This window comes from Erythrolamprus reginae, chromosome 1 (assembly GCF_031021105.1).
Source record: "Erythrolamprus reginae isolate rEryReg1 chromosome 1, rEryReg1.hap1, whole genome shotgun sequence".
Classification (NCBI taxonomy): Eukaryota; Metazoa; Chordata; class Lepidosauria; order Squamata; family Dipsadidae; genus Erythrolamprus; species Erythrolamprus reginae.
Window position 1 is genome coordinate 358,583,593 of NC_091950.1, and position 19,838 is coordinate 358,603,430.

Below are 19,838 nucleotides of genomic sequence, written 5' to 3' on the forward strand. Positions count from 1 at the left end.
TTTTCAAAAATATTAATTAAAAAATACTTTGTGGTTTTCCCCCCTATACCACGGTTTTTCCCACCCGATGACATCATATGTCGTTGCCAAACTTTCGTCTGCCTTTAAAAAACATATTTTAAATAAACTTTAGTAAATAAACATGGTGAGTAATAATCTAAATGGTTGCTAAGGGAGTGGGAAATTGTAATTTAGGGGTTTAAAGCATTAAGGGAAGGCTTGTGATACTGTTCATAGCCGAAAATAGTGTATTTACTTCCGCATCTCTACTTCGCGGAAATTCGACTTTCGCGGGCGGTCTCGGAACGCATCTCCCGCGAAAATCGAGGGAACACTGTAATCCTTTAGAATCAGATTAGTTATTTCAGTGAGGGTATCTAAACTATTTTTTATGCTATTCTAGGAAATTCTGAATAATTAGCATTTCTGGAAGCAATTTTTGTTTAGTTTCCATCTTGACTATAACATGGTTGCAACATGCATTATTATTTGCTTATTTCAAACCAATTACATGAAATATGTTATTCCATTTTCCATATCATCCAATTAGATTCTTAAACAATGGTGAACAAATTTGACCATTTGAGATATATATAACTTAAAATGTAAATCTGTGTGTATCTGTAAGATAGGCTTACTGTGGTATTTTTTCTTGAATGAAACTTAGAGCATGGAGTTCATCCTTTAATAAAGGGGAGGAGTGCAGGCTTTTATTCAGTTTTGTGATACTAATAAAAGCAATGTATCCTTACCTGCCGTTAAAAATTGTTACTGATTCTTCTGGCAATCAGATCTCCTTCTCCGCTCTATCAGCATTTTATTTAGGTGAATACTTAACTTCAAACTTTGCTTGATAGTAAATTTGAGGAGGTAAATATTGTTTTATTTAAAATTATCAGAAATAACACATTAGTGGAAGGTCAACACCTGATGGAACTTTTTTTCTCAAAAAATATATCTTTACAAATGATATTGTAATGTATTGTTATATAAAATATAACTTAATTTTCCTCAGGTCCAACGTTGCCTCGACAAAATGCACAAATTCCCCCACAAGTGCAAAATGGCCCAGCACAAGAAGATTTGGAAAGCCAGAGAAGGTTAGTTCAGTTTTTTAAAAGGATACAACTATTATAATAATTATGGTGATAGTTACCAGTTTTTATTAAAATTTTTGTTATTCTCCAGAAACGTTTGTCATCACCTTCTCTGATTGGACATATAATGGTCATATATGAAAAAAGTAAATAATTTAATAATAAAGCAAAAGTTTCTGAAAATATCTCTCCTCTTCACAAGTATTTTTAGATAAAAATTGTGTGAAATTCTATGTGAAATTCAGTGAATCTGCAGTGGTGTTACAGCCCCAGTATGACAATAGTAATGATCCTTTGTCTTCTGTCAATCTTGAAGTTCCATCTGGAAGAGAGGTGGCAGATAATTTCCTCATTGTCTTTTCTTTGCAGTATGTCCAAATAATCTGTTGCAGTTTTCCTTTGGAATTAGTAAGAGCAGCAGATTATTCAAAATCATTGCCTTTCTCTCTAATAATCAATACAATGATGAGGGCATCACTTCATTCTGAACTGGTAATATATCAAGATGTTATCCATATTAAAATAATAGACATTTTGAATCACTGGAAGTAAAGAACGACAAAGGAGAAGTGCAACTATAGTCTTAAGAGAAATGTTGATACCACAGAAAGTGCATATACAATATTTTTTGGACACACCGAAGTATAAGATGCACCAAGATTTTGAAGAGGTAAATGAGAAAATAGAAGTTTTTGCCCTCCCTGGTGCCCCAGGAGCACTCTGCAGGCCTCCCAAACCTAACTCTGCATGTCCCATTTTTGCAAAAATGAAATGCACAGAGGCTTTGGAAGATCTGCAGAATGCTCCTGAGGGTTGGGGAGGGAAAAAACATGATGCAGGGGAGGTTTGGGAGACAAAAAACGGGCCTGTTTTTGGCAAACATGGGACACGCAGGGTGAGGTTTTAGGAGACCAAAAATTGCTATATTCTCCATAGAGGTGGAGATACTATCCAGGAATGGGTTAACTCCATCTACTGTCTGATTGGACTGAATCTGTCAAAGTTATTTAGGTCCCATACTTGTTGCTATCTTAGGCAGCTTTATGACTCATCAAGGACAGACATGCCTTCTTTTGCTCCTTTGTGACTATTTTATAATTCCTGGATAATACATTCATCTGCTGTTTTTTCTAGCTAAATGTGAGTTGTTTCTGCCAGCTGACTCCTGACCATCGTTGTAGTTGCTGGCCAGCATCTACAGATGAGTTTTGGCTCAAGCTGCATGAGCCTGTCAGGCGTGGCTCTTCAGCCTGACAGGAAAATTTTTCACTATTGTGATTGGCTCTTACCAGCATAGCTTGGGACAAGCACAGAAGATCTCTAGGGTAGTCCCATCAGCAACACCAGAAAACATTATTTAAAGCCACTAATTACTGCTGATCCGCTTTCCCATGCTGCCGAACGGCCATCCAGCTGCCATTTTGAACTCGCTCCTGAAGCGGCCAGATTTTTTCTTAAATAACTTTCATCTGGGACATTGCTATCATTCCGGATTGCCCTGCCCGAATTTAGGCACACCTGAGGAGTTCTCAACTTCTGAGTGCCTTATCATTCCTGGTCATGCCACACAAGGGCACAGCAGAGGTTCCTTTTGACCAGTTCTGAGGGTTATTACTGGCAGAGCCTGTGCTCCAGCTTTGAGCCTACATTCCTCAGTCACAGCAGCTCCACCTTAGCCTTCGCTTTTCATTGAGGCTAGTGTTAACGTGTGCCTATGGCATCCAAAGCCTCTAAGTTCTCCAGGTCTGCTTCTAGCTCTGCAGACAAGAGTGGCAGGAAAGAAGGAAGGTCCAGAAAGACCTCCCCCTATTCCTCTCAGGAAGCCATGGCATCTCAAGGGTCTAAGGCATCCAGTAGAGATGAGTCTCATTGCCATAAGACTCTGAGTAAACTGTGATAAGGCAGCCCCCACTCATCAGACCAAGTAGGCTCACACTTCAGAAACTGCTGCCGTTCCGACTGACCCATCAGGAGGCTCTTCACACCAGGGCTTCCGACATCTGTGTCTCTACACTGGACAATATATTTAATTCAGATGCTGATCTCTGGGGACAAGTCTTTAATCATGCAGCTCCTTCAACAACTTCACACATATGGCTGCTGGCCTGCATCTGGCATTTCCAGATTCTATGCAGGTCATAATAACCAAAGGCATCTTCACCTGTGTACAACCAACCTCATGATGGCCTGAGGACACCTGTTTCCTCCTATCCATAATGGATCTTTTCTTTTTAAGGTTTTAAAAATAGACTTTATTTAAACAATTAAAATAAACAAAATTAACAAACATGCTTATAACATTGGTTGAAGTTCAGGCTTACATTTCAGCAGTTTACCATTCTTTTTTCTATATGCATTCTAGACTAGACTAAATTTATGCATGATGAAGAAAAAAAAGAGAAAGGAAAAAAAGAAAAAGGGAAAGGTTAAAGAAGAGGAAAGAAAAAGAAAGAAATACTATTGGTCAACTATTTCCGTTGGCTCACTTATTTAAGCGAACTGTTTCTAAGTGTATTTATGTGATTAGTGAATTCTTAATTTGCAAATACACAGTTATTGTGCAGTAAGATATATTATTTAGAGTAATATATACAGTGTTCCCTCAATTTTCACAGGTTCAAACTTCGCAAAAAGTCTACCACGGTTTTTCAAAAATATTAATTAAAAAATACTTCGCTGGTTTTTTCCCTATACCACAGTTTTTCCCACCCGATGACGTCATATGTCATCACCAAACTTTCGTCTGCCTTTAATAAATATTTTTTTAATAAACTTTAATAAATAAACATGGTGTATAATAATCTGAATGGTTGCTAAGGGAATGGAAAATGGCAATTTAGGGGTTTAAAGTGTTAAGGGAAGATTTGTGATACTGTTCATAGCCAAAAATAGTGTATTTACTTCCGCATCTCTACTTCGCGGAAATTCAACTTTGGCGAGTGGTCTCGGAACGCATCCCCCGCGAAAAGCGAGGGAACACTGTACATATAAATATATATTGCAGAGGTGATATATGTTGTCATGTGATCTACTGGTTATTAATATGGTATTTGTTAGTTTCTGTATAGGTCATGTTTGAAATAAGTTTTATTTCTATCGGTTAGTGGTTAGTGGCATAGTCTATTTGTTTCATATATCTTCTGCGCTGGGTGCTGTTTGTTTTGCGTCTTTTAAGCTTTGTAGATATTTTTTCTGATCCAACCATTTGTACCAATTTTCCCAGGCGCTATAAAAATCAGATTCGTCCTTTTCCTGCAATTCGAGAGTCATTTTGGTCATTTCTGTGCATTCCATAATTTTAATTATTAAAGATAAAATTGAAGGAATTGTTTGTTTTTCCCAAGTTTGCGCATATAGCAATCTGGCAGCTGTTGAGATGTGGAGAATCAGATATATATCTTTTTTTAGCAAATTTTTGTCTAGCAATGCCTAATAGGAATAACTCTGATTTTAGTTTAATTGTTTATGAAATAACTTGCTCCAAACATTTTTTAACTTTTTTCCAAAAATTCTTCGCAACTGGGCAGGTCAACCATAGATGGTAATACTGTATGTCCCTATTTCCTTCTTGCATTTCCAGCAGATTGGTGATATGTCTGGGTACATTTTTATTTAGTCAAGCTGGGGGGAGATGCCAATGATAGAACATTTTTGTACATGTTTTCCTTATATGGTATAGCCAATGTTAGTTCGTAGTTTGTATTCCAGATTCTTCCCTATTCTGCTAGATTTATGGCGTAGCCAAAATTCTTGGCCCAGCCTATCATTGTTTATTTCACCTCTTCCTTGGCTGTTTCATCAGCATGGAGGAGGTTATATAGTCTGAATAGGGGAAAGGCAGGCATGGTGTATTTGAGCAAAGAAAGGAAAAAAGGAGACTTATCCAACAGACCTATGATCATCCCTGCTGGCCTACTTTTGACTTGCTTGGGGGAATCTGGCAGGAAGGTTGCAAATGGTGATCATATGAGCATGGGATGCTACAACCTTTTGTTAATGCAAGCTGATCACCAAGCACACAAATTTTATTCACATAACTGCAGGAGTACTGCAACAGCCAGAACTTTGAGGACTAGTTATATGCACCTTTGTTCAACTTCTAAATAGCTTTAAAACAGTTGCGGAATGAATGGTTGTAACATGAAAACTCCCTTTATGGTGTTATCTACTGTATGCTCCTGGGTTTGACTTTGCTTTCTGCCTGGTTTTCTAGAAAGATTCAGCTAAAGCAGACAAACACACACAAAACTACACAGTGATAAAGATGTCCAAGACAAACATTTATTGGGTTTCCCCAGCTTTGGGTAAAGGGGAAGTTTTTTTAAAAAAAAAATTCCCACATCGTATAGGTGGTCTTCAAGTTATGATCTGTTTGTTCATTGATAGTTTGAAATTACAATATGCTAAATGAAAGAACTTACCATTACTTCTAGAAGTTCCAGCCATTACAGTGCCTCCACATCATGTGAACAATACATGGGTGCTTGGCAACAAGCTTCTAAGGAAAACTGATTGCAGCATCCTACCATCACCAGGTCATCATTTGCAACCTTCCCTTCTTGCTTTCCACAAGCAAACACAATGGGGAAGCTGGGAGGGAAGCTTGTAAGTTACTTGGATAAATTTCTCCCTTCCCACACACCCCAACTTTCTTCACTTGTATCTCATATTCCCCTTTCCCTTTTGCTCACACTTGCTCCTTGGCCCTCTTTCCTGTACAGTACCTTCCTTCACATGCACCCAACCACAAGTGCTCTCTTTCTTGTGCTCGCACATAGCCCCTCCCCTCTTTCTCTGTCTTTTTAGTGCTTGCACATGCCCTGGGCCTCCCTGCATTTGTATGCATTCAAACTCTCTTTCTCCATCCCCCTAGTGCTCATATTCCCCTGAAATGGAATAACTCAGCATGGAACAATTCAACAAATTAATTTTGATGGAACCATGGCCAATAATAATAAAATAAAGAAAGTCAATCCAGAAAATGCAAGAGTTACAATAATTTTGACAGAAATATTATCAATAATAAAAGTACCTCAATGAAACTATTAATACAATGTTGAATTGTCCCATGGAACGTTGTCTCCAGTGAGTTTTCTTAGATCTCACCCCCATGCCCTCTCTGTGCCCTCCTTTCTGAGCTGCCTGATATTCACATGTTCCTCTACCCAGTACTTTTCTCCTTCAGCCTTCTTGAGCTTGTGCAGAACACCTGTCTCCAAGATTTTGAGACTATGTCAGGGCTTCCCTATCCCATTATGTATCCATGTGTTCTTTACCTAGGACTCCTACTACTTCACACCTAACAACCTGTGCATCTTAGGTTGGAATAACAATGGGACTGGTTTGCCATTGTTATATGATATCACATTTCACAACCCCATCCCTTAGCAACAGCAATTCCCGTGACAGTTGCAATTATAAACTGAAGACTACTTGTATTTGAAAGAATCAGATTTCAATTACATCATTTATTTGTTAATACAAATGCACAATTACCTGGATGTAATGAATAGAGGGGAACTTCTCTTATCACTTAATGCAATGGAAATTACCAAAAAATAAAACAAAAAACTTTGCATCTATTCACTAACTACAAGGGTCAAATTATTAAAATTATTATTAATTAAAATAAAGTCTATTCATTACAAACAGTGTGTATATTCTTTTTCCCAATAAAGATACATGAATTTGGGGGAGGGGGTGTTACAGAAGAAAAACTGGGTGAAAAAAGGTTGAAAAACATTGGTCAATATATTCTGTATGAATATAATTATTAGTATTCACTTACATTTGTTAGAATGGATGGCATAATTTTTGTTTTTAAATAGAATATTAGTTCATGTTATTACATTGAATGATTCAAGATGTTAATATAGCATCATCGTTAGAAGTGGTATAGAGTCATAAAGGTAAATCCATTGCTGTATCAGCTGATAGCTTGTTTAGCTAGTGCCTTAAAATAAACTTATTACAATATGCTAGTACATATAAAGAGGGGAACAGTAAAAACATAACTATATAGACTACAGAATATGAAAGTGTATAGGCATCTCTTTAACATTCAGAAACACAATGGACCAAATGTTGATTGGCTTCTGCTGTAAGTAATCAATTGTATTTTGAAGAAAGTTGAATTAGTATTAAACCATCCATCTAAATAGTCAGTTTAACTGAATTAATATTATTGTTCACTGAAAATAAACAAAGCTTATTACTTTAAGAAAAAAATATCTGAGTGATGTTCTACTTAACCATGTTGGCATTTTGTTAAGTGTGAAATATTTGGATATAGTTGTGTATAAATCACAAAATTTAACTTTATTTATAATAACATTTTGCTGTTGAGGGACTGCCTTAACCATTACATCAAATTGGCTCTCCTTTAATAAGAGTATAATGCTGAATTATTTTATTTAAATTATTTTATTTATTTATACTCATATGTTATTTCTCTATAGCTAGATCTTGTTTCTATTTGAAACTAACGATAGATTAAAATAAAGTTATCTATCTACAGGGAATCCCAGTGATAAGTGATGTATGTATGTATTATTAAATTTAAAGACAGGTAAATCTTTGATGTTTATTATCTCTGAATCTGCATCAAAAACAATTGCTCGTTGGCAGAATAACGTATGAAAGTCTTTCAGGGCCAATAGGATATTTCATTATTTTCGGAATACAATGCTTTGTTACCAGTAATATAATGTTATCAGAGGCTTTCATTAAACCAGATTGTGCTGGATGAATTTTTGAAGGCTGTAACTTCTGTAACATTTGTCAAAATGTTAAAATTTAACAACAGTATCAAATTATAACTTGAACAATTCAAAGGATCCTTTTTCCTTTTTTAGAATGACCACTAAATATATAAATAACATAAAAGCAGAACCCCTTTATCCAAAATTTCAGTATACAGTGGTACCTCTACTTAAGAACTTAATTCATTCCATGACCAGGTTCTTAAGTAGAAAAGTTTGTAAGTAGAAGCAATTTTTTCCATAGGAATCAATGTAAAAGCAAATAATGAGTGCAAACCCAAATAGGAAAGAAATAAAAGCTCGGAATTTGGGTGGGAGGAGGAGGAGGAGGAAGAAGAGGAGGAGGACAGTTGCTGCCGAACGAAGAAGGTGAGCTGAGGGGAATCAAAAAAATCCCAAACTTTTAAGGCTTGGGGGGGGGGAAGAGGGACTCTAAGGCGGCGAGGAGGAGCACGCACCTCCCATACACCCGGCACGAGGCTGCCTCCCATACACAGCACCAGAGAGAGGAACCCAGGCAGGTGATGGGGAGAACCTCCTGTTACTTTGACCAAAAGACAGCTGCTGCTGCTACCTGCTTTCTCTTCCTTTCTATGCTGAAGGGCTCACCACTCGCTCGCTTTGTACCCGGTGCCTTTCCTTCACTGTGGTGACTCCTCGGTTTGGCTGAAGCCAAGTTGATCCAGCCAGGGTGAAGAGCCCCTTTTTGCCTTTCCACGCCCAGATGCTCCGGGAGGCAACCTCGCTCTGAGTGTGTGGGAGGCATCATGAGGGAGTCACCACAGCGAAGTGGTTTATCCCCTCTCCCAGTGCCCAGAGAAAGGAAAACGCTCCATTCGCTGTGAGCTGCCCAGAGTGAAGGGAGCGCTTCTTTTCTCTGGGTGCTGGCAAAAGTTTATTCCCACTCGAAGCGCCCAGAGAAAGGAAAATGCTTCGTTCGCTCTGGACTGCCAAAGCTTCCTTAAGCGCCACCGAAAGGCTCCTCTGACAGTCCAGAAAAGCCCAAAATGGCTGGGATTAAAGGGGGAATGGCAGGAAACTGGCTGGGCCTTCGTGCCACTGTCAAATTTCCTGGGAAATGTTCCTGGGCTCTGGTTCTTAAGTAGAAAATGGTTCTTGAGAAGAGGCAAAAAAATCTTGAACACCCGGTTCTTATCTAGAAAAGTTCTTAAGTAGAGGCATTCTTAGATAGAGGTACCACCGTACTGTTAACAAAATAGGAGAATCTTTTCTCCCCCTACATTTAGCAGAGTTAAAGATATGACTGAAATCCTTTAAATGTGCTCTCTAATCTGAAAGATTTACAAGTACAGTGATACCTTATCTTACAAACTTAATTGGTTCCAGGATGAGGTTCTTAAGGTGAAAAGTTTGTAAGACGAAACAGCTTTTGCCAGCTAAAGCGCCCGTTTTTGCGCTGCTGGGATTACCCTGAGATTCCCCTCCATAACAAACCCCACCTCTGGATGTCTGTGTTTTTGCGATGCTGCAGGAGAATCCCAGCATCACAAAAACGAGCGCTTCGCTGACAACGGACGTCCGGAGGTGGGGTTTCCCAGCGAAGGGAGCATCAGTGAAATCGCAGCATTGCAAAAACACCAAAGTCCTCAAAACCCCACCTCCGGACCTCTGTGTTTTTGCGATGCTACGATTTCACTGATGCTCCCTTCGCTGGGAAACCCCACCTCCAGACTTCCGTTGCCAGTGAAGCACCCATTTTTACGCTGCTGGGATTCCCCTGCAGCATCACAAAAACACGGAAGTCCGGAGGTGGAGTTTCCCATGGAGGGGAGCACAAAAACGGGTGCTTCGCTGGCAACAGAAGTCCAGAGGTGGGGAATCCCAGCAGCGGTGGTGGGTTTGTAAGGTGAAAATAGTTTGTAAGAAGAGACAAAAAAATCTTAAACCCTGGGTTTGTATCTCAAAAAGTTTGTATGATGAGGCGTTTGTAAGACGAGGTATCACTGTAGTTGTTTTTTTAAAACCTTTCTACTCCATAAATATTTCTACATTTGTTAAATATCTAAGTCTAAGTAAAGCTCTGAATATTGAGAATTAAAGCATTTATCATCCTTGCAGAATGTCTTACAGCAAGAATTATATTACCTTGTTTCATCTATTTCAAAAAAGTCAGCAGTTAACTAATCTTTCTCATGTTCCCAATATATTTGCTTTAAGGAATATTCAGTACTTGAACACATATAGCACTAGTTACCAGATCTAAAAGTACATTATTTAGTTCCAAAGTATGATATATAGCATTAACATTCAAAGCTTTGTTTACATCTTTTTCTAACTTTCCATGATGTATTTATTTTTTTCACCCCAAGAAACTTAATTTTTTGGATTTTTTTTTAATTTTTAAAAAGTGTTTTATTTATAAAACAAAGTCATATATATATATATATATATATATATATATATATATATATATATATATATATATATATATATATGTCACATGTTTAAGCTGAATTTGAAAATTAAGGGAGACTAGGATAGATCTATTTCGGCCTTATTTTGGCCTCATCAGCTAGCCATACCCATTGGGACTTGAACCTGCAACCTTTGCCTTGTAAGGCAGAGAATTATCCTCTAGGCTACAGTATCCAATCCCTTCAGCTCTGTACCAGGGAAGGGTTACATTTTGTGTCGAATCACCCTGGTATATTGAAGGAACATCACAGCTCCTTTTTTGCCTCTCGGCCCAACCCAGAGCCATTTCCAAGGCAGTTAATTTTATTGATAGCCGACAATTCTATCTGTATATGTCACATGTTTAAGCTGAATTTGAAAATTAAGGGAGACTAGGATAGATCTATTTTGGCCTTATTTTGGCCTCATCAGCTAGCCATACCCACTGGGACTTGAACCTGCAACCTTTGCCTTGTAAGGCAGAGAATTATCCTCTAGGCTACAGTATCCAATCCCTTCAGCTCTGTACCAGGGAAGGGTTACATTTTGTGTCGAATCACCCTGGTATATTGAAGGAACATCACAGCTCCTTTTTTGCCTCTCGGCCCAACCCAGAGCCATTTCCATATATATATATATACCCTGTTTCCCCGATAGTAAGACACCCCCGATTGTAAGACGTATCGGGGGTTTCAGGGGGGTCGGCTAATATAAGCCGTACCCCAAAAGTAAGACATATGTCTTACTTTCGGGGAAACACGGGGGTATTGCCGGGGGGGAGCCTGATGACGTCGCTTCCAAGCTCCCCGCGCACCCCTCGCCTTCGCCTCGCCGCGGCGCCACCGCCTCTTCCCCGGCTTGGCAAAGCGAAGGATGGCGCTGGTCCGAAGCGAGCCGAGCGGGCGGCGGCTTGCAGCGAAGGCGCTCGTCCCAGCAACTGACTCCTGCCGAGGCTCGGCTGCAAGCGGCCAGCGAGGCCAACCGGCTCTGAGGCGAGCGGCCGGACCTGCGCCCTCCTTCGCCCGCCTCCTTTCCGGCAGGCAGGTGGGGCTGCCCAGCTGCGCAGAGCGGCTCCTCCCCTCCAGACACACGCTTCCCCGACACGCGTCTGTGGCTCCACTTGTGCACGCCGCTTGGAGCCCTGAGGTTGAACTTGGAAAAGGGCTCACGAGGCTCCTGTCCCGCGGCTGCCCTTCTGGACTCTGGGGAGATGCCTTCGGGAACGCGACCCTTTCAATTTTTTTCCAATGTAAGACATACCCCGAAAGTAAGACGTAGTGGGGCTTTTGGGGGTAAAAAGAAAGTAAGATACTGTCTTACTTTCGGGGAAACACGGTATATAAAAACAGGTACATGACAGATCTTCTAGCATGCACATTTAAATTTTCTTAGTTCTTACTTCATTGTTCATCTAAAAATATAAAGAACAAAATTATACATATATACGTATGTTTGTTTGTTTGTTTGTTTGTTTATATGTATGTATGTATGTATGTAAGTACAGTAATACCTCATGATACGAACTTAATTGGTGCAAGGAGGAGGTTCGTAAGACGAAAGGTTCGTAAGACGAAACATTGTTTCCCATAGGAAACAATGTAAAGTCAATTAATCCGTGCAACCAAAAAACCCCTGCAAAAAAACGGCTTTCGGCAACTGCTGGGAAGCCCCGCGGCTGTTTTAAAAGGTGACAGCCAGCCTGGGGGGCTTGCCAGCACCCCCGAACCCGGGTTTGGGGGGGTGCTGGCAAGCCCCCCAGGCCGGCTGCGACCTTTTAAAACACCCGCGCCGCTTCGCAGATGTCTCCCGAAGACGAACGCGGAAGTTCGGCTTTAGCGTTCGACTTCAGGAGACAGCTGGGAAGCGGCACGGGTGTTTTAAAAGGTCGCAGCCGGCCTGGGGGGCTTGCCAGGGGTGAATATGTTGTGCTTTTGTCGTATTTGTCTGTTGTTATCCCTAATAAAAAGAGCTCTGGTTTTAATTCTATGTCTATTTTCAATATCTCTTCCAGCCATTATTGTTGCCCAGAATTCCCTTGTCTTTTGGCATTCCCACCACATATGATAGTATGGACCAGGTAGCAACTTAACTTCCAACAAATTGATGATAAATGTGTGCCCATTTTGGCTAACCTCGATGGTGGGAAGTGCCACCTAAAAAACATTTTATAAAGGTTTTCTTTATATGAAGTTACTAAGTTTCCGGTTTCTATGCCATAGATCAATGATGGTGAACCTTTTCCCCCTTGGGTACCAAAAGAGCATGCACGCGGCTATTGCACATTCGCAAGTGCCCACACCCATTATTCAATGCCTGGAGAGGGCAAAAACAGACTCCCCCATCCTCCTGGAGGCCCTATGGAGACTAGAAATGGCCTGTTTCCCAACTTCTGATGGGCCCAGTAGGCATGTGCTTCTCCCTCCCCAGGCTCCAAAGGCTTTCCTGGAGCCAGAGGAGAGTAAAAACGCCCCCCCCCCCCCGGGAGGCTCTCTGGAAGCCAAAAACTCCCTCCCAGAGCCTCTGTGTGAGTCAAAAATCAGCTGGCCAGTACACACATGCATATTGGAGCTGAGCTAGGGCAACAGCTCGCATGCCAGCAGATATGGCTCCACATGCCACTTGTGGCACCTGTGCCATAGGTTCGCCATAACTGCCATATTTGTATACCATTTGTTTAAATCAATATTATATCCAAAATTTTTACACCACATTATCATAGTTTCTTTAACGTGCTCTTCATATAAAGCTTCTTCCCACAAATACTGGTAATTTTTAAAAATTCTCTTATCTTCTGGTCCTAAAAGTAGTTTGTCTAATTTAGTTGATTCTGTGTTGATCCCCAAGTCCTTTTTTATTTTTTCTATATTTTGACTGTAACTGTAAATACGCCCACCATTCTAGGTCTATGCCTTCTCCTTTAATTCTATCCTCAATTTTAAGTCTCCTTTCTCATCTATTTTCTGTTTGTAAGTTATTGCTTTTCCTAGATGCATAAAATTTGGATGGATGAACATCCCTAAAGTAGAAATATAAATGGGGACCTGTCTGTAGTTTTGCCGTTAAATTTTGAACCAGGTGTCAATCAGGGCATGTCTAATGTAATGTTTCAGGAAGTACTGGTGGATTTTATATTTTTCCTCCCATAAAAAGCGTGCCAGCCGGCTTGTAAATCATGTGCTTCCAACTTTAATAGTCTTTCATTTTTCAGGTGTTTCCAATCTTTTATCCATAATAATTTGGTGACCTGATTGTATTTTTCTCCAATCTGAGAATACTTTTCCTTCCAGACCTGTAACAATTTCAGTTTAATCTTTGCTTTTCTTTTTTGCCGTATAAATTTAAGTTTAATTTTCTTTAGCTTTTGAAAAAATTCTTTCTCCAATTTTATTGATATACATTGGAATAAAAATAGTAATCTTGGTAATATTTTCATTAAAGCACGTAAAGGAAAGTTGGAGATTTGTCAATTTATCTAAATCTAATCTTATTTGGTCTATAAATTTCTCATAATTGTCTTTTTAGTATGGCACACCTTGATGTAATTTGCATCCTCAAATATAATATCCAATTCTTCCACTAATTCATGTTCTTGTGTCAGTCAATTTTTTAACAACCATTTTAGTTTTTTCCTCTATTTTAAGCTGTCCAGTTCTCCATATTCCCCCAGTATTTCCATTAACCTACTCCCTGATTGCAATGGTTCCTCAATTATAAATGCTAAATCATCAGCGAAAGCTTGCATTTTAAAGCTTTCCTTTTTAACCTCTAAGCCTTTAATTTGACCATCTGTCCTGATGTTCCTTGTTAACAGCCCTAATGACAACACAAATAGTAAAGGAGATAATGGGCAACCTTGTCATGTACCTTTTTTAATGTAGAAACTGTCAGTTGTTTCCCCATTAATAATTACTTTGGTTCTCTGTGTTGAATATATTGTTTTGAACATTTTTATAAAGTTGTTACCAAACTGCATATATTTTAATTGGCTAAGTTTGAAATCCCACTTGACATTATCAAACGCTTTTTTGCATCTAAAAAAAATAATGCCATTTATGTTTCATTATGCGCTTCATAATATTCAAGAATGTGTAGGATTATTCTAGTGTTGTTTCTAATGTGTCTTATAAGCAAAAAGCCATTTTGGTTGACATGTATGAATTCTATAATCAGAGCTTAGCAGGGATATGGTCTATAATTATATATATATATTTGTTTTCGTAAATTTTCACGGGTATATGTATGTAGATTGTTCTGAGTTCGGGTTTTATTTTATATTACACAGGGCAAAACCCGAACTCAGAACAATCTACATATATATATATATATATATATATATATGTAGATTGTTCTGAGTTCGGGTTTTGCCCTGTGTAATGTTTTGCATGTCTATGCGACGTTTCGGTGAAATCACATTCACCATCATCAGGCTGGAGTTCCAATCTTTGTGTTTTTGCAAATGAATATTAGCAACTGACATTTCTTCTTAGCATGTAGTGTGGGGGTGGAGATTTGCTTTGAATGTAGCAAATAGATTGGGTGACTATGCTTCCGTGATCTGATTGGTTGGTGTAATCATGGTTATAGAAGGAATGGCATGAAGATTATGAAGTGTTTTGTTTAAGTCTGATTTCCAAATATAAAATTCTAAAATCATAATAATTAAATAATTAATTATTATGATTTTAGAATTTTATATTTGGAAATCAGACTTAAACAAAACACTTCATAATCTTCATGCCATTCCTTCTATAACCATGATTACACCAACCAATCAGATCACGGAAGCATAGTCACCCAATCTATTTGCTACATTCAAAGCAAATCTCCACCCCCACACTACATGCTAAGAAGAAATGTCAGTTGCTAATATTCATTTGCAAAAACACAAAGATTGGAACTCCAGCCTGATGATGGTGAATGTGATTTCACCGAAACGTCGCATAGACATGCAAAACATTACACAGGGCAAAACCCGAACTCAGAACAATCTACATACATATACCCGTGAAAATTTACGAAAACAAATATATATATATATATATATATATATATATATATATATATATATATATATATATATATATAATAAATCAGTGTTATTATGTAGAGTTATTATTGTTTCTTCCCAGGATGATGGGATTTCCCATTGTTTAATACCTCATTATATACATCCAAAAATCTTGGTCCTAGGGCTTCTTGAAACATCTTATACACCTCAACTGGTAGGACCTCTGGGCCAGGTGCTTTATTATTATTATTTTCTTGATTGCATATAAAATTTTAAGGGCATTATTTCTTTATTTAACATAGTTTAAATCTCTAGGGGGACTTTTGGTAGTTCAGATTTTTGAAGAAGCTTAAATTATTGTCTTACAATGCATAAACATTTTAAATGAAAGCCAGATAATTTTCACATTTGCTGTTTTATTTGGGGGGTGGGGGGGAGAGAAACATTATTTTCCCTGTGGTCTGATCATGACATATACTTTTGAGTGGATTCTTTATTTTATTTAAAGGCAAGTGATTATCATTTTATCATTTGTTATCATCTAGTATACTTCAAAGCAACTGTCTTGGATAGCTACAAAGTATATACAACTATTAAAAATAAAAATAAACCCCCCAAACAATGGGGGGGAAACACAATACAGTACAACATCACTTGGACTGTGACATAATTTAGATTTTTGCGTTTATCGTATTTTGGCTTAACTATTAAATTTTTAAAATACAATATGCTGTAAAATACAATATGCTTCAGCTCTGTTTTTCTTAAAGCTGAACTTGGTTGTTGTTTTTTTGTTCTTGTTCTGCTGTTCTATTAAGAATGTCCTTTTGGGATTTGCAAAGAACATGGCTGACTGTCCAGTCACGGAAGACTTCCCTGTGGATTGAAGCTTCTTCAACTACTAACAAGGGAACCATATTCCTTTTATTTATATATTTTTCCTGGGTTAAGGAGCGTCAAATCACCTCACAAGATTCTCCATATAGCAATGGTCTTCAAGAAGCTGTTCTTCAGAGCAGCCAGTGACACATTCAGCTGTGGGCGGATCTGCAATTACTTCATTGTTAAAAAAGCAGCCATTTATCAAATGGACAATAAGTCGTACCTTTCATTCTTAATTGTTTTATGAGATTATCTTTATTAAGCTAAAAGAGGCTCTTTTAGCCACGTTGCTATTTGTTTAAGATGTTTGCCATTTTTGAGATGAGGCTTTTGAAGTTGAGGCTGTAATGTTATTATCTTTTGTTAGATGATAAAGAGTTAGCAGTGCTACTCTTAAGTTACAAAGGATATACAGAGGAACACATGGAGGTAGAAGATATCCAGTTAGTAACCCAGAGATATGAGCAGTACTACATATAACCAGACTAGATAGCTTGAGTATATAAATATTATTATTATTTTTTTACAAAGATATAATATTTATATACATGATACTAGTAAAAGAGAAACATTAGGACAGGGGATGGAAGGCACTCTGGTGCTCTTATTCAAGCCCCTTACTGACCTTAGGAATCGGGAGAGGTCAACAGTGGATAGTCTAAAGATAAAGTTTTGGGGGTTAGGTGATAATACTACAGATTCTGGTAGTGAGTTCCATGCATCAACTATTTGGTTACTAAAGTCATATTTCCTGCAGTCGAGTTTCGAGCGGTTTACTTTAAGTTTGTATCTGTTCTGTGTTGTGGTTGAAGCTGAAATAATCATTGACAGGAAGAACGTTGTAGCAGATGATTTTGTGGGCTATGCTTAGGTCGTGTTTAAGACAATGTTGTTCTAAGCTTTCTAAACCTAGGATTGTAAGTCTAGTAGCGTAGGGTATTCTGTTATGAGTGGAGGAGTGGAGGGCTCTTCTAGTAAAATACTAGGTTAACACCTCTTGAAGCTTTACATTTACTTTATATTTAAAGTTATATTTAAAGTTATATTTAAAGCTTTATATTTACGTTTATCAAATATCATAGCCAGTAACAATCCTACTCATTCACAAATACATAAATCTTCTCAATACATATACATATACAAACCAACATGAGAACACATAGTTCTTACTACACACTGTAGTTCTTACAATTCTCCCCCAAAAGATATGCTGCTGGCTCGCTCTTATGTCTTACTGCATCACCAGCTCTTAAAGCAACAATGTACTATTGTTATGTATGTTGGGACTCGGGGCATCACGTGACAATGATGATTTTGTTGTATTGACAATGTCAATAAAGTATTTGTGCTCCAGCCTTTAAAGCAGGTCTGTTTAAATTGGAATTTTTTCTACTTGCTAATGATCCATTATCCTGCTGAATAGTTTTGAGTATTGCAGATATGATTAGTGAAAATTTCAACAGAATTGTGTGGACAAACATTTGTCCATAGATGTTATGGAAATAGCAGTAGAATAAATAAATAAACTAATAAATTCTTGATCATAAAACAAGCTAAATAGTAAATTAAATAATACTGTGGTATATAAGACTAAATCTTTTACTAAATCTTTTATCTTGTGTATTTAAAAACTAATGACTTTTATTCTGATTGAAATACTTCATTTAACTCTTTTTATTATTTTTTTATTTTAGGCAATTGCAGGAACAACAACGTCAAAAAGAGTTGGAAAGGGAGAGACTGGAACGGGACAGAATGGAACGTGAAAGGCTGGAACGAGACAGACTAGAGCGAGAGAGGCTAGAACGAGAAAGGCTAGAAAAGGAAAGACTGGAACGAGAACGATTAGAACAGGAGCAACTGGAGAGGGAACGTCAGGAGAGAGAAAGACGAGAACGAGAATGGCAAGAGCGCCTAGAGAGAGAGAGGCAAGAACGGGAAAGACAAGAGCGGGAGAGATTGGAATGGGAAAAACAGGAAAGAGAGCGGCAAGACCAACTAGAAAGAGAGCAGCTGGAATGGGAACGAGAGAGGAAACTGTCAAGTGCTGGTAAGAATTTTTAAATTTTTAAAGTACAGATTTTCTGATTAGCTTGGCTTCACAAAGATTAAAATTATTTCCCAAATACTTGTAAGTTACCTAATTAACAAAAGCAGTTATATTCAGACTGAATTTATTCTGCTTTTGAAATATTAAGTGCATCAGTGTGACTATATTCATATTGAGTTTTAATGTAAAATATCTGGAGGGATTGTCATATCACAAAAATGATTAATGTTAATTAGTAAGCAAGTAGTCTTTTCACTTAATAAGCTAGTCTCAAACTTTTCTGCACAACAACTATAGATTCTGTGCTTTAGAATGAATTAGGATAATTAATGAGAATGAGCTATTATTTTGCCAGGGGATTTAAAATTATAACTATTTTCATTGTGTCAGATTTCATTGTTCTCCAAATTTTATTTCTTATAAATTGTCAATTTTGCAAAAAGATATTATAATAATAATGCTTGTTAATATAAATGCAAATTTTCTGACTTCATTCTATATATATTAAACAATTAGAGGCCTGTAATTAGAAAAATCTTATGAAAAAAGTAAGCATGACACTTGGACAAAGTCATCGTTACTGTGCTGATACAATACAACACTTTGTTCCAAAATATTGGTAATTTGTCCTTCAAAAGGGTTTATAAGTCCTTGGTTTTGCTATTCAGTAGTCCTGTTATTAGCACTAATCCTACTGCCAAAATTCAAGATCTCTTGCTTTGTTTCATTTCAAATGCTTTATTTCTGTTATTGCCTTCTTGTTCTTGTCTATTCATTTATTCTTTTCTATGCTTTTCTATTTTTTTTCCTCTCTTAGTTGTAGATTCCTCTGTCACACCCAAATAACAAGGTAGCCACTTTTAGCTTTGAGTCTAGGCAATGTGGTTTCAGGGCCTAGCAAAGAAACATATGATTGAAGCTGTTTTCAAATCAACTGGACATATAGGGGAAACATAGCATATATGAGGCAATATGAATTATAAACTAAGTTGAACTATACGTATTATGTATTTATTAGCTATATTATCTGGCTGTTTTATTCACTAATTTGATAACAAAAGATAACTTTTAACAGGTAATTGTCTATAATTGCATGACTAGCGTGAGTGTTTAATAATGTTATTAGACTGATCACATTAAGATTTTTTTTCTTAAATCTTTTGGCAGCTATATAGATATTTTAAGTTAAGCATGACATGGATATAGACATATTTCATGTGAACAAAAAATTGAACTATGCAGATTGCATTTTTTCAAAGCTTTCTGTTTTAGAAAATTATTGTAGAAATCTGCAGTATAAAACTTTTCAGTTTTCAGTGGTGAGTTTTCCTTTGAAGTTGAATGGCTCAGGATTTTATGTAGTGCAAAATTTAATGCATATTTTAGAATGATAAGAATAGCTTCTAGGGGCTAGCTATTGTTGTTATCTAGTCTTAGCCTGGCCATACTATAGTTATTTTCAAATGTAACTTATGAAAACTAATTAAAAGCCACAGCTAAAATAAAACACAATATTTGGATGACTGTTTGCTCATTTTAACTGTTACTGCCACAAATCTTAAACAGAACCATAGTTTTTTGCTGTTACCATTAATATTTCTGAATATACAGCCATATGAAGAACT

At 37.5% G+C, this 19,838-nt stretch overlaps 1 protein-coding gene across 3 annotated transcripts in view; it reads left to right on the plus strand.

Moving 5' to 3' along the window:
- Positions 1–19,838, plus strand: part of ENAH (ENAH actin regulator) — a 103,770-nt gene that overhangs the window by 60,777 nt on the left and 23,155 nt on the right. For all 3 annotated transcript variants that reach the window (XM_070734338.1, XM_070734337.1, XM_070734339.1), the window contains exons 4-5: positions 1,016–1,100; positions 17,858–18,213. In XM_070734338.1, the coding sequence (XP_070590439.1) occupies positions 1,016–1,100; positions 17,858–18,213 (441 nt within the window). The remainder of the gene's footprint in view (positions 1–1,015; positions 1,101–17,857; positions 18,214–19,838) is intronic.